At 42.2% G+C, this 27,515-nt stretch overlaps 1 protein-coding gene and 1 long non-coding RNA gene across 2 annotated transcripts in view; one reads left to right on the forward strand and one right to left on the reverse strand.

The window, feature by feature from the left end:
- The first annotated feature begins 363 nt into the window (after nt 1–363).
- XRCC2 (X-ray repair cross complementing 2) lies at nt 364–25,840 on the forward strand. The gene is made up of 3 exons (XM_073334616.1): nt 364–539; nt 7,709–7,790; nt 23,369–25,840. The coding sequence occupies exons 1-3, from the start codon at nt 411–413 to the stop codon at nt 24,082–24,084; spliced, it is 927 nt and encodes a 308-aa protein (XP_073190717.1). The 5' UTR covers nt 364–410; the 3' UTR covers nt 24,085–25,840.
- Nucleotides 1,633–27,515, reverse strand: part of LOC140907807 (uncharacterized) — a 111,274-nt gene continuing 85,391 nt past the window's right edge. The window contains exons 2-5 of the long non-coding RNA XR_012157632.1: nt 9,048–9,224; nt 8,688–8,767; nt 4,938–5,305; nt 1,633–2,758 (exon numbers count right to left, since the gene is read on the reverse strand). This is a non-coding gene — a long non-coding RNA (uncharacterized lncRNA). The remainder of the gene's footprint in view (nt 2,759–4,937; nt 5,306–8,687; nt 8,768–9,047; nt 9,225–27,515) is intronic.

Below are 27,515 nucleotides of genomic sequence, written 5' to 3' on the forward strand. Positions count from 1 at the left end.
CCCTAAATTCCTGCCTGATGTAATTGCCTTCAGTGGGAGTTGCACGCACTTTGTCAGGGCTGCTTTTGGCCCACTGTTTCTATTTCACATGTAAGTATTTCACTCTGGCCACCAAATAATAAATTAAACATCTCCCCCCTTAACATTACTGGCCTCTGATGATGACAGAAGATAATTTAAATAGAGCGAGGACCATTCAAGGTGGGTAATTAACCCCTCCCCATAACAACCTTAACCCCACCCTGGAGCTCCCGCGTGCTGAGCTGCCCAGGGAACCCACCCAATCGCGTCAGGCGCAACCGCAAGAGAACAAAATACTGCGACACCGCGCATGCGCAGCATCAGCTTTCCCCCTCCGCCCCCGCAGGGTGGGTCGTGCCCGTCTAGGGTGGCGAAGTGCGCCCGCGGGGATGTGGTACACTGCGCATGTGCGACGAGTAGGCGGTTGGGCGGGAGGCGCTGCTGGTGCTGGGCCCGGTCCCCACCCCCTCCTCAGCGCTATGAGTGACGGGTTCCGGAAGGCGGAGTCGGGCACTCAGGTGAGGCAGCGACCCCTTCCCCTGCCTGGGAGCGCCGCGCCCCGGGCCTGGCCTCCCCTGCACCGCCCCCACGCGGGGCTCGGAGTAGCGCAGCACGGGCGTGGCCTGTGGGCCGGGCCGGGCCGGGCCGGGCCGGCCTGGCCTGTCGCGGGTGGTGTCGCGCCGCCCCTCGCAGCACTATGGCCGGCCGGCCGGCAGGGGTTCCCCTGGGGCGGGGAGGACACGGACACGTTGGAAGCCTAGGGTGTGGGTGCTGCCGGCTGGGGGAACCGAGGAGCTCCCGGCCGCCGTCTCTGCCCGCTGGCACGTCCGTTTCTCCTCGCTGCAGAGGGCATCCTGGCCCGGAGGCGGCGGGGCTGCGTCCCAAGGGCTGGCGGCCCGCCGGAAAGATGCGCCCGTGGCCGCTCCAGCCGCGCCGCCAAGCGTTGAAGTATGTGCTTAATTCCCGTGGAGGCCAGTGGGACTTAAGTATGTGCCTAGAATTAGGCAAATGTTTAAACACTTTGCTGAATACGGTGAACTGCTGAATCAGGGCCCGTATTCCCCCCCCCCCCCCCCCCCCCGCCGTGTGCACTGATACTAACCGTGCATGGGACTTGTCTACACTTGTAGAACTTCAGTAGTCCATCTCCCCAAAACGTGGTAGGTTGACAGAAGAATTCTTCCGTCAACCTCGCGCTGGCTACATGGGGGGGGGGCTAGGTTGTCTTAACTGCATCCCTCAAGGGGTTGGATTTTTCACACCTTTGGGTGACATAGTTAAACAGACCTATTTTTATAGTGTAGACAGGGCCTCACAATAAACCTGGAGAGACTGTTGTTCACCTGAATGGTCATGAAGGTAGAGATGAATTGTAGCCACTTAAGCACTTTTTTAAAAACTTGGAAGATTTTAAAATTGCCCTGTAAAGTTTTGCTCATAGCAACAAGGGTTATGTTTCTTTAATTCTTTATCCAGTTTTTCTCTGCCCTCCCACCACCCACCCTCTTTCTCTGACCTTGTGACCCTAAGGATGCTCTGGAAATCTTTAAATCTTGCAGCAACACTTCCTTGTAAAATGTTGTGTAGCTTGTAAGTAAAAAAATTCTGTGCCAAACAAATAATTCTTCAAAAATCTCATAAAATGAGTTTAGTAAAAATGGAGTGACAATGGAAGCTGTAAGAGGTGAAGGTTGTCAAAGAGAGTCAGTGAATTTTTATTAAGCAAATAGCTTGTGAAAGGTAAAAATGTCTCACTCATTTTTTTTGACCAGTTGGTCTCTTAACACTTTTAATCACTATCTGATGGTGCCCTGTATAGCATATATTACTTAGAAATGTTGCATATTATTGAATGGCACCCAAAAATGTGCTGAGTACTTCCCAGAAGACATAAGAAAAACTCTTTGAATTCCATTGAAGTACCATTAACTTTCAATGGGACTGAGGCTCCTAAGTAATTTTGACATTTTTGAAAAATTTTCCCACTGCCCCTTCCTCAGCAAACTTACAGTTTAAGGCCCCTGTCATGAAGCTTATGCCACATGGACAGATGTCTTTTGTCCACAGGGACCCCTATTTTCTACATACCAATAATCACATGAAAAGATCCACTGTGATAGAATGTAAAGTGCAGTTATTCAGAAATGTATTGAAAACGCACCTAGGGTACTCTCTTACTAAGGTAGATACACACAGAAAAGTACTGGAAGGTAATCATTTTGTGGAAAAAAGGTAAAAGTTATGTAAAGGAAGAAGTAAGCACCCATAATTAAATTATGGCATGCCAATCTCAATAGTGACCAGATGTTGCTGTATCTTTTCCAGTTTTTTCTGTTCAGTTACTTTCTTTAGCAGTGCTGTGTTAACTGGTTATTTAAGCCATTCACAACAGAAGGTAGAAGCAAGTGATTTCTGTTATTGCAGTCTGATCCTTTGATCGCTACAGATATTTTACCATATACAGAAGAACTGTTAAAAATGTTAAAAACTGCCTATGCCAGACTAGGTAGTCCCAGCTCTTGTGAAAAGTTCAATAGATCTTTAACAACCACAGATGGTAAGGTCTCCTCTCTTGTGTCTTATCTGAACATAGTTTTGCTTCAGCATCATTAAGTGTAATGTGGACAGACCTTTCACAGAGTTTGTTGCAAAGTTGTTTGTTGATCCTGCCAGGAAATCCCACGGTGCACAGCATGATACAAACAAAGCAAGTGTCTGTGGAGATTCTGCTTCAAAACTAGGGAGAAAACATAAGTTTCATAGAAACACAGGTACATTGTCATCAATGAATTGTGAATAATCTGTTCAATGCTCAAGATAAGCACCTATAGGTATTTTCAATCAAATGTGTAAGCATTCAGTTCACATAACCACAGGTTCATATTTAAGCTATAATGATCAGATATTTTCTGAGGACTCATGACTGGATGAAAGGAGCTGGAGCAATCAAGAACTACTAAATAATCCCCAGGAAATGCCCTATACAGAAAGTATTTGCTATTCTAAAATGAAAATTGGGGAGGTGAAGAGTATGGATTTAAAAAAAAAAAAAGAATGATGCACATTTAGCTGGTACTGAAATGGCACTTTTTTTGAATTAATGCTGTATCAAGTAGTCAGACTGCTTATATTACCTTAGCATTCAGCAGCTAACTCTAAATGTGAACAACTATATGTACACGTTTGCAGAGCATTGTAAAACCGTAGGAACCTGCAAAGCAGAAGGCAGGTTTCCAGCACACTTCGTATTCTCTTGAGATTCCAAGGAGCCATTAGTTCTAAGACACACTTGTTTTTATAGTTTTCATAATGTACGGAAACTTAAAAAAAAAAAAAACCATTACATGATTTCAACACAAGTCAATACAAACTAGCAAATGCATATTAAGGTAATCTTTGATGCAGTGATATGGCAGGTAAATTTTAAGTGAAAAGAAAAGGAGTACTTGTGGCACCTTAGAGACTAACCAATTTATTTGAGCATAAGCTTTCATGAGCTACAGCTCACTTCATCGGACGTAGCTCACGAAAGCTTATGCTCAAATAAATTGGTTAGTCTCTAAGGTGCCACAAGTACTCCTTTTCTTTTTGTGAATACAGACTAACACGGCTGTTACTCTGAAATTTTAAGTGGTGCCTATGTTCAGCCATCATAGCAGGGTACCTTATATTTGTAGAGCCGTACAAAGGACTTAGCCTCACATCTTCCATTTCTTTTAAGCTGTGTGGCTAAATCCTGCACTGGTCTGAAAATCTCAGTTATAGATTCTAAACTGAATTTTCTTGCCCATGCAAAACCGCTGAGCTAATTGAATATAATTTTGTCTTAATTTGTATCAGGAGAGTTGTTGAACCATCCATGCTACTAAGTTTTCCAATAAAGTGTGTTCTGTTTAAAAAGTAGGGAATAATTTCAGTTTGAACACTACCAAATGTCATAGACCTTCCTTTTTTTAAAAGAAAGAAAAACTTGAACACTATACCAGCTAAACATTAAGATTGAGTTATACCCTTTTAAGCAGGGGTGGCCAACATGTGGCTCCGGAGCCGCGTGTGGCTCTTCAGAGGTTAATATGCAGCTCCTTGCATAGGCGCTGACTCTGCGGCTGGAGCTACAGATACTAACTTTCCAGTGTGTCAGGGGGTGATCACTGCTCAACCCCCTGCTCTGCCCCAGGTCCTGTCTACCCCTTCTCCCAAGGCCCATGCCCCTTCCCCTGTGCCTGCCATGCCTTCCTCCCCCACAGATCCTCCTGCGCATGCGAAACAGCTGATTGCGGCAGGCAAGAAGTTCTGACTGGCGGGGCTGCCAGTGGGTGGGAGGCACTTGGGGGCGAGAGCTGATGGGGGGGCTGCTGACGTATTACTGTGGCTCTTTGGCAATGTACATTGATAGATTCTGGCTCCTTCTCAGGCTCAGGTCGCCCACCCCTGCTTTAAAGCAAGAACATCTCAAAACATACTTAAGTCTTCCCCTATTCATGTTGAGGGGCATTCTAGTACAAGGAACTTCAGAATAGTGGATGAGCAGTGCTGTGATAAATAAATGCAGTATTGCCAACCTCAGAAGATCAAAAATCATAAGTCAGACTCCAAAAAAATTTTTTTTGTAAAAGATTACATTGTGGTAGGTTTTGATCTGTCTTGTTTTGTTTTGTTTTTTAACTCCCCTTGCCCATCCACAGTGCGTGTGAGAGATTTTATTTCTCACTCTTCCAAAATTCTTGGGTAAGGTGATTTTGACCTCCATAGCAGGAGCTCTCACACCCACATCTCCACATCATTTCTCCAGTAATTAATTCTGCACCCCACTGTCCAAATCTATCTTGTCCTGTCTGTCCCTGCATCAGTTCTTCCCCCCACATCAGTTCAACTCATCCCTCGACAACCCATCAGTTCAGCCCCCACAGCCTCACCTCTGCTCCACCCTGGGGTGAAGAGGAGCTGTAACAGAATCTTCTTCTGCCCCTTCCCAGGCTGGGTGTGAGGGGGAGGAGCATAGGAGCTTTCCCCTTTGCTCAAAAGAGCGGAGGTATAGGGAGCAGAGCTGCTGGGCTCCTTCAGTCTCTTGCGCTCCCCCATGAGAATGACTTCAGGTTGCTGACGGGAGGGAGAGAGAGAGCGCTCTGGCTATAGCAGCTCTGATTGATTACTTTGCCCGAGGAGGCAGGCAAGTGAGGCACGCAGCAAATCAGAGGAGGTTCCCCCAGGCAGGGTTCAAATTTGCATAAAGGGTGGAGCTTCTCACATCATCTCAAGACAGGCTCCAGGCCCAGCCAAAATCCTGTCATTCACCAAAAAAAAAGAAAAATCATGAGAGTTAGCATCACTGTAATGTAATGCAATAATTAATTATATCATAGTGGTTCTGAGGATGCTGTGGGAGCCCTAAACACACTTTGTGTTCTGGATTTAAATGAGTCTTAAACTTTTAATAATGTTTTAATAAACACTAATACAGAAACGCATCTATTTGCTGCTCCCGCTTTATGCCTTTTTTTAGGTTGAAGGAGGGTAACACAATTGGAACTTTGCCTTCGAAAACCATACTTAGCTAAAATCTAATAATTTATCATCTCAGAGGCAAGGCTGTTTATTCAAAAGTCTTAAATATATTCATAATGTCTCAGCTGGACAGCCTGTGTCTCCTGATGGCTGAGGACTTCTTAAGCATCAAAGTAAAGCATCCCATGATCTTGCAAGACTTGGATCTCTAAAACAGATATTCATATAATATTACTGTTCCCAGTCACACTGTTATGTAAAATTTGCAGTAAACTTTATTTGACTTGCAGAACGAAGTAGACTGAGTGTTTTGTCTAGTAAGTAGCAGCAAAAGAATGTAAGGAGAAAGAGGCTAGATAGCAGGATAACAATCTAACCTTTTCAATGACTAATGGTATCTTCTGGATGTATATAAAATGTATGACATTTGTAAATATGAACCATTTGCTATGAAAATGTCTCACAGCTATGTAAAATGTGTTAAAACACTCTTTAGAGTTCTTGCATATCCTGATATTCTGGTAAATTTCACTTGGCTGCCATCATATTAACCACAGTGGAGCAGTAAAAGTCATGGTTCAGAGAAAGCAGGTAAGCAAAGACCAGAAGGGGACTCCAGACTCACAAAGGGGAAGGATGCAGTGCAGGATGATGAGAATGGAGAGAACATAAACATAGGAGGGAGAGACTCCATAAGCACGAGGGAACAGCAACAGCACAGGAAATGAGCAAGTTATATTCAGTCTCTTCCCTGATCCTGATTATACAGAATACTATAATATTTTTTCAGTGTAACAAGTTGCAGTGTCGCTAAACTGTAACTATGGATATAACATGTATTATACAAATATTTCATGCAGTGAACAAATGCATGAATCATGGATCCAGTATAATGTCTGTTAAAGTGTTTTTATTCTACTTTTAATGAGCATCTCACAAGACTCTTATCAACACACCTGAACAGAACAGTTACAAAGGCAAACACATTGACATTTTATTAATGGAAGGGAATGGTACAATGTCCGTGGAAGTGTCTTACTTGGACTCACATCATAACCTCTTGAAGCAATTTAAGCATCACTTAGAGTTTTTATACTACCATTAAACAAAAACACAGACAATTGATTTTTAAATAATTTAAATTGACAATAGCAAGGAGATTCAGAGGAAAAGTTGTCCATCAAATATAGTGTGGAGGAGGGGGAAATGTGTGCTGGGAAGTTATGTTTAGAGTTATGTGCTGAGTGCCCTAAGGATGTGGCTAGGAGAGAGATTTGATGCACTTGTACAGAATTTATTTTATTCTAAAAATCATTAATTTAGAGCTTATGGATGGTCATGAAGACTGAAGTGCTCTGTCTTCAGGATGTATACTCTGGCAGCAGTACAAGCTTTTTTGCCAATGTGCTTTAATCCATGTATGGAAGGACATTTCTAACAGTGGGTAAAGTGTTTATTTCTTGAATTGTTGGCCTCTTTGTTGAGACAACAAATGGCACTATAGCTGGCAATGTGGACACCTGTCCATTTAAGAACTGGCCCAAGAACACCCACTTGCCTTACAAAGGCTGTTGAACAGCCATCATGTAATGACTTTTGATCACTACCAGCCTGTGTTTGAACAAGTGATGGTGAGGTGATAGGATCTGTAGCCCATCAGAGTCCCACATCTAATGTAAGTTGAAATATGTAAGACGCTTTTACTTATATATGAGCTGAGGGACTGGATGACTCAGGAGACTGAATACAGCCTTTGCCCTCCAGATCACTAGTTTGAAGTCACTGTCTGATGGCTGTTACAAAGGGACCATCTTTCCTTTCATCCTATAAAATGGCAACATTTCCATATTTCAAAGACATCCATTCTTGCAGCAGTTTTTATCTGCCAGTAGCTCATTCTTATGGTTTTGTAAATACAGGTTCTTACATGGCACTTATCGCCATGGAATCCTGGTGCTCGTTGCTAGGAGAGATAGAAAGTCAACGTCTGTTACTGTACTGTCCAATCTCTGAGCTTGCCACGTGTATGCAGAAAGGCATTTTAAAATCAAATTATTCTGTTGACAGAGCTATCATTGAAAACACACTAAATTCTATGGTTCTGTTGTATCTTATAAACTTAATTCCCATGACCCATTATTTTTAGTTAACACAATGTCTTTTTATCTTTTTTTTTTTAAAGCTACTTGCACGACTTGAGGGCAGAAGTTCTCTGAAAAATCTTGAACCTTGTCTGTTTGCAGATGAAGGATTTCCCATTCATGGTAAAAAAAAAAAAATTGTGTGTGTGTGTGAGATCTTACAAAACTGTACAGTATCAAAGTAAGTTTATGTCTGTCAGGTTACCTCAAGCATGCAAATAGATATAAAATCCTGAATTCAGGGAGAGACTAAATGTTGACATAATATACTTAGACTTCTGTAAGGCATTTAACTTATTACTGGTACTGTAAAACATTTTGATTATGAGACTGGAATGGTACATCAACATGACACACATTTAATGGATTGAAAACTGGCTAACTGGTAGGTCTGAAAATATAATTGTAAAAGGGGAATCATCTTTGACTGGGTGTGCTACTAGTGGGTCTTGCGCTATTTAGTATTTTTATCAGTGACCTGAAGGAAAATACAAAATTATAGATGACACAAAGAATGGGGGAATTGCTAATAATGAAGAGGACAGGTCACTAATACAGAGCAATCTGGATTGCTTAGTAAACTGGGTGCAAGTGTAACCCACACACCTGGGTGTAGTGTTCTGTCCCATCTAGTGGTACTAAGACCACTTAAAGAGAGAGAGTTAAATGAGTCTGCTCTACAGCCTTAGCTAACAGCCAGTTGGCTTTTTGCTCATGCAGTAGAGGCTCATGCACTAAGCTCCAGAGGTCCCCGGTTCAATCCTGCCCACTGACGACCAGGGTCTCTCGGCGTTACACAAGCAAATAACATACTTTTTGATATGGCCAAATGTAAAGTCATCCATGTAGGATCAAAGGCCATGCTATCCTTGGAAGCAGTGGCTCTGAAAAAGACTTGGAGGTAACAATGGAAAGCAACTGATCATGAGTTCCAGGGGCAATATTGTGGCCAAAGGGCTAATGCAATCCTTGGGTGCAGGAACAAGGGAATCTCTAGTAGGAATAGGGAAGTTATATTACCTCTATATTTGGCACTGGTGCAACTGCTGCTGAACTGTTGTGTCTGTCCTGATGTCCAATTCAGGAACGATGTTGGTAAACTGGAGAGCCACAAGAACAGTTGAAGGATTGAAAGATATGCCTTATAGTGAAAGACTCAAAGAGCTCAATTTATTTAGTTTTACAAAAAAAGATTAAGGGGTGACTTGATCACAGTCTGTAAGTATGGGATACAGAAATATGATAATACAAGGCTGTTTGATCTAGCAGACAAAAATATAACAAGATCAAATGGCCAGAAATTGTAGCTAGACAAATTGAGTCTCAAAATAAGGCACAAACTTTTAACAGTGAGGGTAATTAACCAGTGGAACTGCTTACCTGGGGCTATGGTGCAATCTCTTATTGCTGGCGATTTTTAAATCCTGATTGGAAATTCTTCTAAAAGATATGCTGTAGTTCAAACAGGAATTAATTCAGGGTCTTATGGCCAGAGTTGTATAGGAGTTCAGACTAGATGATCACAGTGGTCCCTTCTGACCTTAGAATCTATGAAACCTATGAAAATAAACACCATACATGTCGATTTGGGGACCACTATCTGGAAAGCAATAAATATGTTAAACTAAAAAGACCTTGCTGTTATGTTTGCTTGAGGGAATTTAATGTCAAATTAGAGAGGCAGTAGTGCCTCTCTATATGACCCTGGTGCAACTGCATCTGACTCATTGTGTACACTTCTGATTCCTCCAAATTACTATAAGTATAGGAAGAATTAGAACAAATAACAGAATGGCAATAAAAAGAATCATGATGACTGAGAAAAAGAAAGTGTGTACAGTCTAAAAAGAGATTAAGTTTGGAGCATTTGTGTATTTATAGCATTTAGACTACGTGTCTAAAAATATGTGATCCATGCCCCCAAGGTACTTTCAAACTCAATGGAACAAAGGTGGTGGCTAGTTGGGAGAACAAGGCAACATCAGTAAGACCATATGAAGGGTAGAGCACAACATGATTAAAAAAGATTTTTGTTGTTTTTAAAGATGAAAAAATAAGTAGATGATTTAGAAGACTAATTTCTTTTAGGCTTTGCGGAAGAACTGGGAGATCAACAGGAGGAATTTGAATGAGGAAGAGGGTAATGGCCTTGAGTATCAGCTCAGGAAGACTGTTCCATGATAGTGGGTAGCATGAAAGAAAGCATAAACCCAGTATGATCTTACAGCAGTTGTTGCAGCCATATTGCATGTTTATTTTAGGGATATCAGAAATGGAGTGGCTGGATCATAATTGGGGAAATACGGCAGCTTAAAATTGAATGAAAGAATTCATGGAAAGCTTTTGAACCAACTGTATTTCAAAAGGTCCTTCTTTGAGGTGGCTTGAGGGTAGGGAGGGCACAGATTTTCTCTATGTATGCGTGGCTCCCCCTCACCTACATCAGTATTCAGTGTATGAATTCATAACCTAAATTAAAATGTATCCAATGGTTTTTGCAATTCCTGTTTGTACTTTATCAGTATATGGACTTGTACTGTATCAGTGTATGTAATATCCATCTTCTCAACATTTATTTTTGTTGAAAGATGAAACAAATATTAAACTGAGTCCAAGAATTTACTTTTGCAGTTATCATTTCCAGTGTGAAAGCATTAAACAGATTCACTGTAACAGCTGCTTTTTTGGGTGCCTGTTCCAGCTTCCTGCACCAGCAAACTCTCATACAGGTGATACCATTTGGTTCAGAGACGTTTGGACACTTTCACAATAAGGCTAATTCACATTAGTGAAGTTTCTCTGCTCAGGACTGCTTTTTTACTCCATAATAGTAATAAAACCCAACTAGTGAAATTGATAAGTACTCTAAATAATGCTCTGTAGGGTTTGCAGAAAGGATAACTTATTTCTTTTTAAAACAAACACAAAAAAACCCAATGACTTTTCAGTCTCTTCTTTACTTCTTGAGTGCAAAGTCCCAAATGGAGATTTAGCTGGGACTATTTCTTGATGCCCTTTTCTTTTCTCTGGATGCGAACCAAAATAATACCAATCTTAAATTTGTAGGTAGGGCCAAATATGACCTTCACAGAAGTGGAGTTGCACAGGATGTAAACTAGTACAGATTTTGACCTCAATTAATTTTGTTATGCAAACCCTTAATATTACAAGTTCATTTAAAAGAGTCCTGCAAGTCATTTTTACTTACCTGAGCCCATATACTTGTTGTTTTGATCTTTATTTCTAGCTATGCTGGTTTAAACCCCTGATGAAAATCTAATTTTATATTAGTCCTCTCACTTTAATTAGTTTCATTTTTGTAAGTTGTCTTGGCCATGTTACCATGCCTTATAAGTGAATTATTTCATAAGCATCTTCGCAGAAAAATTTATTTATTTTTAGCATTTTATTAAATTAGCTATGCTTTTTCCTGTTTTCATTGTATATGAAACAGAACAATATGTACTGTCATGTTTAAATAAATTATACATGATTCCATTATAGGCAACCAAATATTCATAATGTATAGTCAGAGCATTGTAAAATAGAAGCAACGAACATTTGGAGCTGTAATGATATTCCAGCCACTGTTCCTAATCATGAGGGAATTGTGCCTTTAAGGATACATCAGCACATTACATAATATTTTACTGTATTCCTAAGTAGTAGAAATGGCATGAGCTTTAAAAATAATCTTCCACTACTGCCAATCAAGTTTCTCCTTACCACCTTTGAATATCAAACTTAGGTGTGGGTGTAAATGTACAGCTCCGATTTTCAGCTCTAATATGACACCCAAAATTAATTTGAAGTAAACATTTCCTCCCCCTACCCTCACTTGCAAAAAGTAAAGAATAGTGACATCCTCTGCCCAATTTCCTAAATGACTAACCTATCATTGTCACAAAGCATCTGATAGTGTGAAAGCTGTAACAGCCTAAGCCTGCAACAGTTAAGGCTACAATTGAGTCACGAGTATTTTTAGTAAAAGTCATGGACAAGTCACGGGCAAGAAACAAAAAGTCACAGCCCCTGACCTGTCCATGGCTTGTACTATAAATATCCCTAACTAAATCTTAGGTGCTGGGTTGGGGGGCGGGAGTGCTCCAACGGACGCTGACGCTGCTCTGGGGGGGACAGCCCGGGGCCCTGTCACTGCTGCTCCGGGCAGGGGACAGTCTAGGGCCCCATCGCTGATGCTCCGGGCAGGGGGCAGCCCGGAGCGTCACTGCTCTGGGGCAGCCCCATGGGACAAACTGCTGGCCCCAGGCCGTCTGAGCAGTGGCTGATGCAGCTGGCCCTGGGGTCAGCTGCACTGGCCAATGCAGAAGTCATGGAGATCCTGGAAAGTCATGGAATCCGTGACCTCCGTGAAAGACTTGTAGCCTTACCTATAGTATAATACACATCACCACCACTAGCGGTAAGTGTGATAATAACCTGACTAGAATTGTCTAAACTGGGCTGCAGTGCAATGGAATAGTTCTACCAGCATTTGCTAATTAGTAAAACTTAAGACATCATTTCTACCGTGTGCTTTCTGAGATAGGATGGCTAGAACTAAGCACAGTATTTTATGTGAGGACATCCCATCTATTTATATAATAGCATTTGAGGGTATGTCTACACAGCAATGTAAGCCCGGGTTCGAGCCTGGGCTCAAGCCTAACTCCCTTTGCATGCACACACCAATTGTGCTACCCTAGGGCTTGGACCTAGGGTCCCAGGACCCTGCAGGTCCCAGAAGTCCTCTGGATGTATCCCAGAGCAGCAGAGAGGAGTGCTGCAGGCAGCCAGTGCAGTGGCCGAAAGCACCATTACTGTCTTCCTGTTCCAGCTCCTCCTTGCTGCTGTGCGGAGCTTGCCTAGAACAGGGAGCAAAGCTGACAGGCAGGAGGTAACTCCTGGCCACCGGGATATTGGGAGTCATCCCTCCCCCAGCTCTGCTGCTCCCCTTCCTTGCAGGGCAGCCTCTTGGTCCCACCCCGGTCTCTGGTCCTTGCTCCCGGGCCCCCTGCCCTCCCTAGATCTGTGTGTGCAGAGGCACCCGGGCAGCATGAACTGTGAGGGCGGTGAGTGAGAACCAGCCCAAAAACTTCCCCATAGCCTTCCGGGAATCCCTTATCCCTGTCTTCCAGGGTGCAGTGGAGGCAGGAATGAGGCTGAGGGAAGGGGGGGGGGGTTTCCTCTGAAACCCACATTTTATGTCAAACTTCAAAACAAACGGACAAAAATAAATATAAAGACAACCAAACAAAAACACCTTCATTGAACATCCCATTTTAAAAATTAAGACTTGAATAGTTTGACAAGCCTGGAGACTGATGTCCTAATAATCCTCAGAACCTGTGCACATGGGCATTTTCCTGCCACTGTGACTCAGCCTAGAGGTGGAGAGCCCAATTCTCAGGTGAGTCGGTAGCTTGCTATAAAGCCTTCTCAAACTGCAGCCATTCTACTGAGACACCCACCAAAGCAGCTAATTATGCAGTTTATGGACTCATGCTCCGTATGGGCACCTGAGTCCCATCAATAGCACCATTACAGTTAGGAAGCAGGATGGTCAGTAGAGTTTTCACATAGTACAACACGTTTGTAGGGCTGAAGTGTCGACACTGGGTGGGGGGCCGATAGAAACTCTGATATAGGGTTACTTTGATTCAGCTCTGTGCACTGCAGTGTGGATGCCAGAGTTCTAGGTTCAAGCAGGGGCCCAAAAATCCTTAGCCTAGGTTTAAAACGCAGTGTAGATGCTCACGCCCAGAGTTCCCTGACATGAGTCAGCTGACTCGAGTCTCACTAACTGTAGGCTTGCAGTGCTGTGTAGACGTAACTGTAGTGGCTTCAGTGTGGCTTCATCCTGTATAGGTTTGCTTTTTCTAGGTCTATTGCAGTTTGAACAAACATTTTTGTTGACCTGTTCACAGTGACACCCAGATCTTTTTCTGTATGATTACAGCTAATTAGAACCAATTTGTACTTGTGAATAGTCCAGGGTATTCTTTACAGTATGCATCGACTTGAATTCAACAATACTGAATTTCATCTGACACCAGGCTGCTCATTCACCTAGCTCTGATAGGGCCTTAATCTCTAGTCTTGATTAATCTAATAAATTTTGTGTCATCTGGAAACTTTGCCATGCCATCAGCACATTTTTTCATGTTGCTGTTCATGTATTTTGCGACTATTAGTAAATATTAGGCATCCCCAGTCGTAATATGGAAACCTTCTGTTAACCTCCTTCCATATTAAACTGGCCATTTATTCCTGATCTGTATCTTAGTCTATGACAGTACAGTACTTCTTATCCCATAGTTATTTCCCCTCTTTTACGGCACTTTGAGATCTACTGACAAAAATATAACAGGTGGTATTAGGGAGTATTAATATTTATTACTTTGTTTCCTTAACAGCCTCTTGTGAGAGACTTTGTCAAAGATTTTTTGTAAGTTCAGTTGTCAGCCGGTTCTCCTTCCTCTGTTGTGTCATGGTTTGCCTGCTCTGATCCGCAAGGGTGAACTTCCTCCTCTTATCTTACCGTAGCAGCTCAGTCACTAACTTTGTGAAAATCTAAATTTAAAAATTTTGCTATAAAGGGCTCTCATTACATAGTGGTTCTTATTGCGGGCAGCCTCTTTGATAATCACAAAGGCCCAGAAGTTCCCTGCTCCTTCAAGTTTTTTTTACAGTCCAAAGTGTACTTCTTTTGAGAGAATGGATGTTAACTTCAAAGTCCAATTCAGACATAAGTCATACCTAACTGTATCCAACAAACTTCAGAGGGAGTTTAAATAAGGTGTCTTGTCCTTAGATTAAAATGAATAAACCCTTGGAGAAACTTTTAGAATAGATTTTCATGTAACTTACCATTTTTACGTAATTAAACTTTTTGGAAGCATTTATCAGATCACAATGGTCCCCAATGCTTGGTGAGAACTCTTCCCCCAGAGCAGGGCTTTACAGAAGGTAACTTTATATGAAAACACACATAAAAACCCAGAGGAAAACATCTTTTAAACTGACAAAACCAAATATTTACTTCATAGAATAACTTGTAATTTTCTTAAACTCACCATTGAGAACAGTGAAACAATGCTATCCCCTACCTCAACTAAACCATTGTGTAGCATTATTGTATGCTTTTTGAACAAGCTATATTTCACTTCAGAGATGGATGAAACAACTCTTAATATTTAATTGACAAATCCAGTAACAGAGCGACATTCAAAATTGCCATTGAAGGCAATGGAAGTCTTGTGCAGAAGCCAATGGCAGGACCGAACATATATTTTGGAAAGCACTTTTCAGGAGAAGACAAATTTGTTCTAAAATATTTCAAAGGCTTAGAGAAGGAGCTGGAGGAAATGACACCACCCAGCATATTTGAAAGGACTTCTTTGTGCCGGGTTCATATTGTAACAGCGTTCTGAGATAGTTATCATGTCTTCAGCACAGTATATATGACACAACAGAATAACAGATGCCTGAAAGTAGCAGTGTTAAATATTGCAAACTTTGAATAGGAGGGGAAAGTAAGGAATTATTTAATATACTGAATAGTCCTTGCCCTTAGTCTAGCAAGGGGTATTCAGCGCAAACAAATAAACCCTGACTGCTGCCCAGACCCCTCCGTATAATTTTGGAAACATCAAAAATTGAAGAAAATAGAACTCCAGTTTGAAAAGAGTCTGCTGAATTTCACATATTTATGTATTATGGAGAGAGAGTTTCCATGTACGGCTGAAGTGGATAGAACTGTCACATCATGTGTAAATTACCTCTAACACTTCCGGTATGTGAAGCAAGAGTCTCAATTCACTGCTTCTTCCCTTGTCCCAACTTCTCCATTATAGTCTGTATACTTGTGAACAATAATAGCCTATAAAAGTTGAGTAATGACTTGAAAAACCCTATTAACTCAGACAGGCACGAACATATTGGAACAAAGCTGCAATTAATTCTCTGCTCTTGCCTTCCTCTGGAAAGCTCTTACCCCATTTACACTTGCCTAGGTCATGGAAATGCAAAGCTTACTGCAGTTACAATTGTGCAATTCTAATTCTGCCAGAGTAGAGCAGTTAAATGTCCACCTTACTGCACATGCTTTTACCATAATGTGTGAAGCCCTACATGGAATTAGCACACACCATAAAGAGAGAATAGTAGCTTTCTAAAATGAAAAAGAGAGCAATTAATAAATAAGTTAACTTTTATCTTCCTCTGATGTAAGACTGAATTTTTAGGTGTCCTGTATGTGTATCTGACAAAAGAAACACCTCCCTAGCAATGGGTTATACTTACTAGTTTGTCTTTTTAACACTTCCTTGCATTCAGTAGTGTGTTTTTAATTATTTCAATTGTGGATGAAGCAGAATTTTCCAAGTAGGTTGCATCTGCCCGCAAAAAGAAAAATCCCCACCTCAGATGGCAGAAGAGTAGCTTCCTAGCTCCCATGCAGTCTGCAATTCCATCTTCCCAAAAGATGCAGTTTCATATTGCAAGCACTGTCTGAGAAAATATGTAATAAATCATAGAAATGTAGGACTGGAAGGGACCTTGTTAACTTATCTAGTCCAGTCCCCTGCACTGAGGCATGGTAATCAGCTGACATTCCCGTTGTCAGTCACAGGTACACGTCGCTAGCTAGTGAAGGGGAACAAGCACATTCCATACCTGAAACACTACAAGCCTGTCGATGCTACAAAAATAGACATGTCTAAACATGACAGTGACATCTAACATGTTTTTTCTTCACTGTGTTATCTCCATTTTTATTTTTTCTTTGTATAGTTATCAGAAATAGCAGTACAGTCTTAGTCTTTTATGTAGCAGCCTCCTCTTCAAGCCCTATCCACCTGTAATGACAGAAGTGCTGCCAGTCAGTGTCGTCCAGTTGCCAGTCTTTCATCAATAGCAATTTCTTTAACACTAAGTCCTTGTCTATATGGGGGGAGGGTTACTTTGCACTCAGTTTGCACACCAACTAGTACGCCATACTAATAGCATGCACTCAGGATAGCTGTGCCTTTTTTCAGTTTGCATCATTACGTATACATGGCTGGGGTTTGGTGCATACTAAGCATGTGGCATTCTAGGATGGTATCCCATGGTCCTTTGCTTTGTTGCTGACCTATGTGCATTCTGGGATTTTTCTCACTGCACATTGTGTGATGAATAAAGGAAGCCAGTGGAATATTAGGACCTGGGGAGAAATTCAGAGTATCCCATGATTCTGCTGTCTCCACCCCATGCTTCCTCTCTGTCTGGGCAAGCTAGCATCATTTTAAATTGTAGTCTGTTGGTCAGCATGCACCAGCAATGCATCTTGCAGGTTTGGTGGCAACCCCAAATATGCAGAGGCTGTTTGGGCTTTTTTTGAGCTGTTGGAGCTGGGAGGCTTTGGCTTTGGACTTCACCGACTGCACCACTGAGCAGATGATGTGGCGGCAGTAGCAGCTCCTCCAGTAGCAACAGCAGTGTTAGCAGAAGATGGAGGATGAGGAAGATGACAACAATCAACTGCAAGAAATCAGCTCTTTCTGGAGCAGCTTCACATGGTGCAGCATCGTTTCTAGACTTGGGAATCCAGTGTTGATTGGCAAGAAAGGATCATTCTGCAGACCTGGGGTGACCAGCAGTGGCAAAAGACTTTCAGAATGGGAAAGGTAACCTTCTTTCAGATCTGTGCTGAACTAGCGCTGGAGCTGCAGTGGCAGTGTACCAACATGTGGTAACACAGATCATTTGAGAGGTGGGTCACTGGTGCTATCAGGAAGCTGGCCACCCTTAACGTTACCAGTCCATAGCCAATGAATTCAGCATAGTGGCCCCAACAGTCAGTCTCCCTGTCATGCAGGTGTGTGGTGCCATGCATAAGGTCAGGTACTGTTGCACCAGGTTATAAAGCTTGGTAATGCTCAGGAGATTATTGATGGCTTCGCACGATGGGGAATGGGTCACTCAATGATTGCCTGTTCTGTTCATTCGTTGCGAAGCACCTGGCATTGGCCACTGTTGGAATACAGGATACCATTGGTCTGATCCAGCATGGCCATTCTTATGTTCTTATGCATACATGGGGTTCCCAAACTATATTGTGCCAGTTGATGGGACCCATATTTGTAATGTTTGCCCCCACGCACCAGGGCTCTGAGTTTACAAACAGAAAGGAGTATTTCTCCATGGTGCTCCAAGGCCTAATTGACCACCATGGCAGGTTCATAACAGAAATGTGGAATGGTCTGGAAGGGTCCACAATGCTTGAATCTTTTAGAACTCAGCTCCGTTGACCTTAATGAATAAAGGAGACGTTGCCCCCAAGATCACAGAGGAAAATAATGGAGTGGAGGTTGGTTTGGTTATCCTGGGAGACCCAGCTTATCCTCTGCTTCCCTGGCTAGTGAAGCTGTTCACAGACCACTTGGACAAAAGGAATGAACTGCTTAACTATAGCCTCAGAAGTTGCAGAATGACAGAGGAGTGTGCATTTGGCTGTCTATAAGGAAGGTGGTGCTGTTTGTGGAATAAGTTGGAAGCCTCAGAAAAAACCTTGCCTAAAATTATAGCTGCATGTAGTATTTTGCACAGAATTTGTGAGAGTAAGGGAGAAAGGCTTAACGATGGGTGGGAGGCTGAGGTGTGGAGACTTGTTTAGCAGTTTGAGCATCCAGCAAGGCGTCGACTAGAAAATGGAAACAGCCTGGGCAATACTGTCAGGGATGCCTATTGCTCTTCCTTTGAGTCTCAAGCCTGAATTTGTGCAGATGTAATCTAGCTGTTACTCTGGGGAGTGGGGAGGAATGGTTTATTAGGACTTCAGTGTCTTTTATGGGTGATAGAAGTGGAACATCATGCCACTCCTTATTTTGTCTTACATCTGTATCTTTATACTTATGCAAAATGTACGGTTTTTCTGTGAACCATTCATTGCAGACTCTTTCTGAATATCCTTTTTTAATTAAACTAAAGTTCAGTATGTTACAACCAGAAATAAACCTTTAATTAGAACAACAATGAAACACAGCTTTAAAATGAGGCAGTGCATTGGAGGGCAGCACACAATAACATGTGGGAGCAGAGAGGCTCCAATTCATAGGTGAGTAAACATCCTGCCTCTGCCTCTTCTTGTTCTACTCCCTTCTGATGTCGAGTGTCAGGGCTCAAAGGTTTGGGGCTGTTAGATGGCTCGAAAGAGCTGGGCTCCCAGGTGTAATTGTTCTTGCTGCCATGAGCTTGGGATAGGGAAATAAATGGCATCTGGGAGCATGGCAGTGGGGGTACAGCAGGGAATTTATGATGGTGTTCCCAGTACCTGGTATTGTCCAATGGCTGCAAAACATGGCTGGGTCCTGGTTGAGGGCGCTAGATTGTTTGTGTGTCCACTAGCAGCACGCACTGCAGCAGAGCATTCTGCTTCTGTATTACCCTCCAGGAGTTGCCTTGGAGGCCACGGCACACCTGGTGGCTGAGCTTTGTGACTTTGTCCTCACCCAGAACCATTTCAGATGTAGGGACAACTTATACCTTCAAGTCAGCGGCACTGCTAAGGGTACCCACGTGGCCCCACAGTATGCCAGCATTTTTATGGCTGACTTAGAACAACTCTTCCTCAGCTCTCGTTCCCTAGCGCCCCTACTCTACTTGCACTACATTGATGACATCTTCATCATATGGACCCACAGGAAGGAGGCCCTTGAAGAATTCCACCTGAATTTCAACAATTTCCACCTCACCGTCAACCTCAGCCTGGACCAGTCCACACAAGAGAGCTACTTCCTGGACACTACAATGCAAATAAGTGATGGTCACATAAACACCACCCTATACTGGAAACCTACTGACCGCTATACTTGCCTACATGCCTTCAGCTTCCATCCAGGACACATCCCACAATCCATTGTCTACGGCCAAGCCCTAGGATACAACCGAATTTGCTCTAATCCCTCAGACAAACACCTACAAGATCTTTATCAAGCATTCTTAAAACTACAATACCCACCTGAGGGAGTGAGGAAACAGATTGACAGAGCGGGATGGGTACCCAGAAGTCACTTACTACAGTACAGGCCCAATAAGGAAAATAACAACACCACTGGCCATTACGTACAGCCCCCAGGTAAAACCTCTCCAGCACATCATCAATGATCAACAATCTATCCTGAAAAACAATCCCTCACTCTCACAGACCTTGGGAGGCACGCCAGTCCTTGCTTACAGACAGCCCCCCCAATCTGAGGCAAATACTCACCAGCAACTACACACCACACCACAGAAACACTAACCCAGGAACCAATCCCTGTAACAAACCCCGTTGCCTACTCTGTCCCCATATCTACTCCAGCGACACCATCAGAGGATCCATCCACATCAGCCACACCATCAGGGACTCATTCACCTGCACATCTACTCATGTGATATATGCCATCATGTGCCAGCAGTGCCCCTCTGCCATGTTCGTTGGCCAAACCGAACAGTCTCTATGTAAAAGAATAAATGGACACAAGTCAGACATCAAGAATGGTAACATTTAAAAGCCAGTAGGAGAACACTTCAATCTCCCTGGACATTCTGTAACAGATTTAAAAGTAGCCATACTTCAACAAAAAAACTTCAAAAACAGACTTCAAAGAGAAATTGCAGAACTAAAATTCATTTGCAAATTTTTTTGGGCTTGAATAGGGACTGGGAGTGATTGGCTCACTACAAAAGCAACTTCTCCTCTCTTGGTATTGACACCACCTCATCAATTATTGGAAGTGGACCACATCCACCCTGATTGAATTGGCCCTGTCAGCACTGGTTCTCCACTTGAAAGGTAACTCCCTTTTCTTCATGTGTCAGTATAATAATGCCTGCATCTGTAATTTTCATTCCATGCATCTGAAGAAGTGGGTTTTTTATGCCCAAATAAATCTGTTAGTCTTTAAGGTGCCACCGGACTCCTCATTGTCTTTCTCTACAGTGTCTTTTGCCATAGCAAAACTGTCTCTAGCCACTTCACAGCTTTCTCTGGATAGCTCCCTGTCGTCTTCTCTCTCTGACCTCAAATGAAACTTAGAGCTTGCCATTGGTTTTAAGTTTTTGCGGAGAGTCTGCAGTGAGATCTGCCAGCATCTATTTCTCATTTCCCCTCCCTAAGATTCTTCCCAGTCTTGGGCGGACTTCAGAGATGGTAAGTGGTGTGTGCATGGGGGCTAGTTTGGAATTTTTGTGTGTGCAGTGTATACTGTTTGGGTTTGTAGTTGTGTCCTGAAGGCTGTGGGGGATTGGGAATTATGGCTGTGTTTGCAGTTGGGCTGTGTTTGTAGTTGGGCTGTGCTTTGGAGGTGCTTATGCAGTGTTGGAGGAGTAAGCAGGGGACATCTGAAGGCAAACGGGACAGTAATCCCCTCTGCATTCCCATTAGGCTGTCCTGACTCTGGATGATGATACACTGAGGCATGTGTAAAGAATGGCCTTATTCAAAGGGGCAAAGGGCAGACCATCAAGACAGAAGCTGATTGCTTGGCTGGTCCACTTGCCATTTTGGAAAAGGGACAGTATGGCTGGGTGAGGGAGGAGCTGGAGACTCAGAAAGGCTCGCAGCTCACATGTTACAAAGATGGCTGCAGTATGGGGCACCTGGAACAGAAGTATGTCCAGCAGTATGATAGGGAAATAAATGGCATCTGGGAGCACTGCAATGAGGGTACAGCAGGGAAATTATGAACGTGTTCCCAGTACCCTGTATTGTCCAGTAGCTGCACTGGACTTATGTGCTGAGGGTCCCTCCATAGGATCGGCCTCCTCTGAGTCCCAGGCTGGGTTTTTGACTGGGAATCAGGCTCATTTTCTACATAGCTGCTCTCATGGTCTGGAGTCTCAAAGAAATCCTGGCTTCTGTGGATAGCTCTTCACTGCGCTCCTCATGTCCCTCATCCAATGACTCTTGCTGCTTATCCTTGGGGGAGAAGGGATCTGCAGCCTCCTTGGGTTCAGTAGTGGTGTAATCACATAATATCTTGTCCAATTCCTTAAAAAATAGACAGGTTATATTTTCATGGCTGGACTGCTTCTTGGCATCCTGGTTTTAAAGTAAGTTTCCTTGAGCTGTTTTATCTTTATCTGGAACTGCTCAGTGTCCCAGTTGTGACCTGTGGACACCTGACTAGCAGTGTCCACAGACATATCTTTATTGTGGAGGCTGGCCTCAAGAGCTTATTGCGCCAGTTCTGCTCCCCAGATGGCAGGGAGATCTAGGGTCTCAGCACAGCTCAAAGCAGATGCTTGAGGCAGGTTGTAAAGCCTGTGGGAGTAATATTGCTGCAATGCCGATAATACTGGAATCCAGGAGCAAATGGGCTGATCCTGGCACTGTGCCAGTGTTTAAACTGGTCAACTTCACCCCATAGCAGTGGAGAGCACACAGGTGAAGAGACAGGTCAGTAATGGGCGCTGCAGAGCAGTGTGGGATAGACTTTGGAGGACTGCCAAAGTAGCGTGCAGCATCATTGCATCCACATGAACAATAGATCACACTAATTTGCATCAAACTTAATACACTTTGAAAGAGGACTCCAGAGTTTGTGATAAATGCAGAGTTAGTGCACTCTAAGGAATTGTGTCATGTATGAAGGCATTTTCGGACCAGACCAACTTGAGTTAGTGTAGACTAAACTCCTTTGTATAGACAAGCCTTAATTAACAGCAGGTGAAACTTAATTGTGTGTTTGGGTATAGGAGGGGGAATAAAAAAAGGAAATTACTTGTTCATGTGCAGTCATCAGTAGCATATAGTTGTTAAACTATTAGCCACAAAATGGATTTTTCATGTGAAATGTGATTTTAGTTTCTATTTTATCAAATATTGCATTAACCATTGTAGTAATCATTGCAGTACATACTGATACAGCAGCATGAAGAATTGTATTTTGCAGGGTTTAATTAGACATCAAAATTAGGCTAAATAATGCAAATATACTGTTGGGGATTTGGTGAAAAGTCAAAACTTGGTGGTTCTTTTTAATTTCTTTTAGGAGATCTCTTTATTTTATGTTTTTGTACTGAATACCATTGACATGCATCATCAGTTGAATCTGTGATGTATGTTCCTTGCTTCTTTCAAGGGCCTGACTGGGATAGGAATGGGAGAAGGGAGTGTTCTACATTTGTTCTACTTGTCAAAACAACAAGAAGCCACGGAGCTCCTCAGGCCAAAAGGAAGAATTGGCTTCTTCTCAGGAGTTCTGATAAGGGTGTAGCAATCTGGTTTAACTAACTAGTACAGTGGTTCTCAAACTTTTTTACTGGTGACCCCTTTCACAAAGCAAGCCTCTGAATGCGGAATCCCCCTCCTTATAAATTAAAAACACGGTTTTATATATTTAACACCATTATAAATGCTGGAGGCAAAGCAGGGTTTGGAATGGAGGTTAATAGCTCATGATCCCCATGTAATAGTCTCATGATCCCCCAGTTTGAGAACCCTTGAACTAGTAGATGTAGATTAAGGGGGCTCAAAATACTCTTCTGGCCTGATTTTTCAGAAGCAATGAGCGCTTGCAGCTGTCAGTGTGCTCCCAGTTAAGTAAATGAATTGTGCGTGCTCTGTGACTCTGAAAAATCAGGTCAGTAAACCTTGAAAATGGAGCAGGTATTGCTTACAAACTATCTCATGTGCTTGGTTTTTTTTTAATTTTGTTTTCTTTTTTAATTCTCAGGAGATGTCGTTGAATTCCATGGTCCAGAAGGAACAGGAAAAACAGAAATGCTTTATCACCTGATAGCCCGCTGTGTCCTTCCAAAATCGGGAGGAGGACTGGAAGTAGAAGTCATGTTCATTGATACAGACTACCATTTTGACATGCTTCGCCTAGTTACCATTCTTGAACACAGATTGTCCCAAAGCACAGAAGAAATGATCAAACAGTGCCTTGGAAGGCTTTTCCTTGTTAACTGCAATAGCAGCACTCAGTTGCTTCTCACTCTTTACTCTCTAGAAAACAAGTTTTGCACTCACCCTTCTCTCTGCATTGTGATTTTAGATAGTATATCAGCTTTTTATTGGATAGATAGAAGCAATGGAGGTGAGAGCTTTAACATTCAGGAGATGAATCTGAAGAGATGTGCTGAATTTCTTGAGAAGCTAGTAAGAGAGCATCATTTGGCCCTGTTTGCAACAACACAAACGATTATGCAGAAATCTTCAAACTCCACAGAAAGCTCCATTCCTTTAAAACTTCACTGTGAAGCTGATGTAGAGTATAGGCCTTATCTATGTAAATCATGGCAACAAATGGTAACCCACAGAATATTTTTCTCTAAGCAATGTAATTTTAGCAGTAGCAAAGCGTTTTCAATTGTTTCTTGTCACACCAAAAAAACCCATGTCATAAAATGTTCATTCAGTGTTGTAGAATGTGGAGTTCAATTTTAACTTCAGTCTGTCTCTAAAACTAGTAAATCTTCACATCACAGTCTAATTAGCTTTACTTTAAGTATTTTTTAAAAAAATTCTTCTAACCTATTTTATTATCTCATATTATTAATGAATTTTGTCACCCACCTTTAAACGTCTTAAACTCAGTAAAGGGCAGAGGAGTTTAAAGCTTTGAATTTCTGCAGAAGGTCAGCTTAAAATAGAAGAGAATGTTGAAACTTCTTGTATGTGGTTGATGCATAAAGAGATTAAATCAAGAAGACTAGAAGTATAGGGCATCTTTAACTCCTAATATACTTATGTAATGTAACAGAGGGTATACAACCGAATGCACTGACCTCAGCTCTGTGTCGTAACCGTCTTCCAGTGACTTATGCTAGTGATTGTGTTTAGGCAAATGTTAGCTCTTTTTAAATATTGGTCTTAATTCATTGCCATTAGCATACATCCTTAATTCATTCCCATTAGCATTCCCACTGGGCATACATCCTGTGTTAGCAGGCACAGTTGCACCTAAGGGGTGGGATTAATCTCCTCCAGGGAAGGGTATGTAGTGTTGGTCATGGTGGTCCTAGCCAGCACTGCCCATTTGTGTCACATGCTTGGGGGAATAGGGATTCTGGCTGTCACTGTTCTGCCAGCAGTCTTCAAGCATCTGCAGCCCTCCCAAAGTTGAGGGACACAGGGCCATAGCTGACTGATCCTAGGAGGTAGCCTGAGGCCCCTGTAAGTTAGTGACAGACCTAGCAAGTAGTTAACATTTGAAAGGAAAAGGGCTAGAAACATAATTTTTTTAAATACAATTTCTAGCTCTCCTCCTCCCAATCAACGTGGTTTGTGTTACTAGTTTTAGATCCTTATTTATTATTATGCCAGCCACTCTTTGGAAAATCAGTCTAGCCACAGAAATGCTCACCCAATTGTGTAAATACCTAACTTAGGGATCTCTTAGTTTCAGATGATCATCAGTCCACTACCCTATGTCTCCCTTTAGGTGTATCGGCTCTACAAAGCCATGGGATTGCATGGACCATCATAATGCTAAAATGTATTCTCAAAAAGCTCCTCTACAATTTATTTTCTTTTGATCTAGGTTTTATATCATATCCTCCGGTATTTGAGCATTCTTTGTACCATGCTATCTCCTGCACACTGTATTTTAATAAAGAGAGACACACAAGTGTAAATCATATGATTTGAAAAAGGCAGAGGAGAAGACTCCTGGCTAAACAGCATATGTTTCTTGGTGCGCTTTATGTTCAGAGCAGTGTGCATCAGTTAGTTTAGCAATCATACAATAAGTTCCTTATTGCATAATCTTTTAGAGGTATTTTTAAATGTTACTACCCTTTTACAACTGTTTCACCTCTGTGAAATGAATTTTCATCCAAGTATAGTTCCTAGTACTAAGGTATTGCAATTACTAGTCTCAGAAGCTCAGAATTCTCAATAGAGACCGACACATTTTCACTCCTAAAGAGGAAGTGGATAGAGAATGGAAGATTGATGATGAGGAAAGCTTGCACAGCTCCTGCCCCTTATGGTGGATAGAGAATGCTTTAGCTTCAACAGCTGTTAATTTTGGTTCCTTTCACAGACACTAAAGACTGATTTACAATGGTGAATGTGATGTACTACCACCACCACCATCTTATGTTTGTATCTGTTTAAGGGGGAACGGAGGCACCCTGACACAACTTACGTATTTTAAAATTGTGATTTGAAAGGCAGATCAAAGTCAACATAATGAGGAGTGGATGAACAAAAGGATTTATATGCACTGTTACCATGGTAAGAAACAAGAAATATAGGGAGAGGATAAGGAATCCAGAAACACTTCTTAGTAAAATGAACATCATGTATGCAGGAGAAACAAACAATATAGTATATATATGAAAACTCAAATATGTCCTATAAAATTATGGAAATAACTGAAGAAACAAACTTGAGCTTGCTCCTTCCATATTTATTCAGAAACACTAAACAGGCAATCCAGTAAATTCACTTCCTCCTTATGAATGTGTTTGAGGAGACTGTAACCACTTCTGTATGCACTGGCCTGACAGACGCTAGTGCTCCACTCCTTCCAAGAAGTTGTGCTTCTGAATTCAGGTTCCTTTGGAACAGTCCTATCAGAACACTTCTCACATGGAAAGCAGACAGCTTTTCTACCGTGCTTCATCTCCGTATCCATTTAAACCCTAAAAAAACCTGAATCTCTGAGTCATGATAGGTTCCTGTATCAACTCTGAAATGTGTGTTTCTATGATAGGTTAGGGCTGTGAAATTCATTCTGATCATATCTTGCTCAAGAAGTCTAAACTGAAGCTGTTTTAGTGTGCTAATACAGATGAATTGGACATCCCAGGAATCACCCTTCCTTTACATTGGACAGTCTGGAATTCCACCCTTCTTTATCTGAAGCTTGCAAAGCAATGTGATTTCTCCCACATGCTGTCTTTCCATTTCTCCAGTGAGTTGGAGCATACCCTCTTGGCTGAATGCCAAACTCCCAGCCTGGTTGGGATGCCCTCCTGACTCCAAGCCAAATTTCCATCTGAACCTTTATCCAAGCTCAGGAAAAAATGCCTCCAATAGTGGCACTGCTAGTTTCTAGGGTGATGTTAGCTCCTCTGAGTGCCCCAGCACGTGGCTAACAGTAAGAATTCTCCATCACGTAATCTGTTTGCTTTCGGCTGTTTAGCCTTTTATTTGGCACTGTCTTGGTGTAGTCTGGGTTTTACACATTTTAGTTTTTGGCTTGAGCTGAGATGTCAAATGCTGCAAGTTCTGAACAATTAAAGCAGCTAGAAGAAGCTCTTCCTGAATGAAGCTCAAGTAGAACATGTGTGTGCAGGATTTGGCATGCTGTGTGTTGCAGCTCTGGCAAACAAGCTCCAGACCATATGGGAAATTCAGCGTAGTTCTGGCAAGGAACAACATAACATTTATTAATCTAGAGTGCCCTTTGAAAGCTTCAAAGGGCTTTATAGGAAAAATACAATACATTATTTAATGCAAAAAACATACATTACAGTTACAAATTCCACTCAGATCAAGAGGACAAAATATGGTTCTTGCTGCAATGGTAGTTCAGCCATGTTGCACAACATATATGTTTCACAGTTTAGCACACATCAGTATAATAAATTGCATATTTAAAAAGAAACACCCCCTATAATCTGAGCCAAGATAACTGAGGCAATATTACAGTGAGCATACAGTGAGCACCCCCATTGTTATTTGAACAACCATGAAACCATGCCTGGAAACACAAATATGTGGACAACGGTATATCCCGAAACCCTATAAACATACTGTCATCAATATAAAGGGAAGGGTAAACACCTTTAAATCCCTCCTAGCCAGAGGAAAAACCCTTTCAGCTGTAAAGGGTTAATTTAAGAAACTAAGATAACCTCGCTGGC

This window comes from Lepidochelys kempii, chromosome 2 (genome assembly GCF_965140265.1).
Source record: "Lepidochelys kempii isolate rLepKem1 chromosome 2, rLepKem1.hap2, whole genome shotgun sequence".
NCBI lineage: Eukaryota > Metazoa > Chordata > Testudines > Cheloniidae > Lepidochelys > Lepidochelys kempii.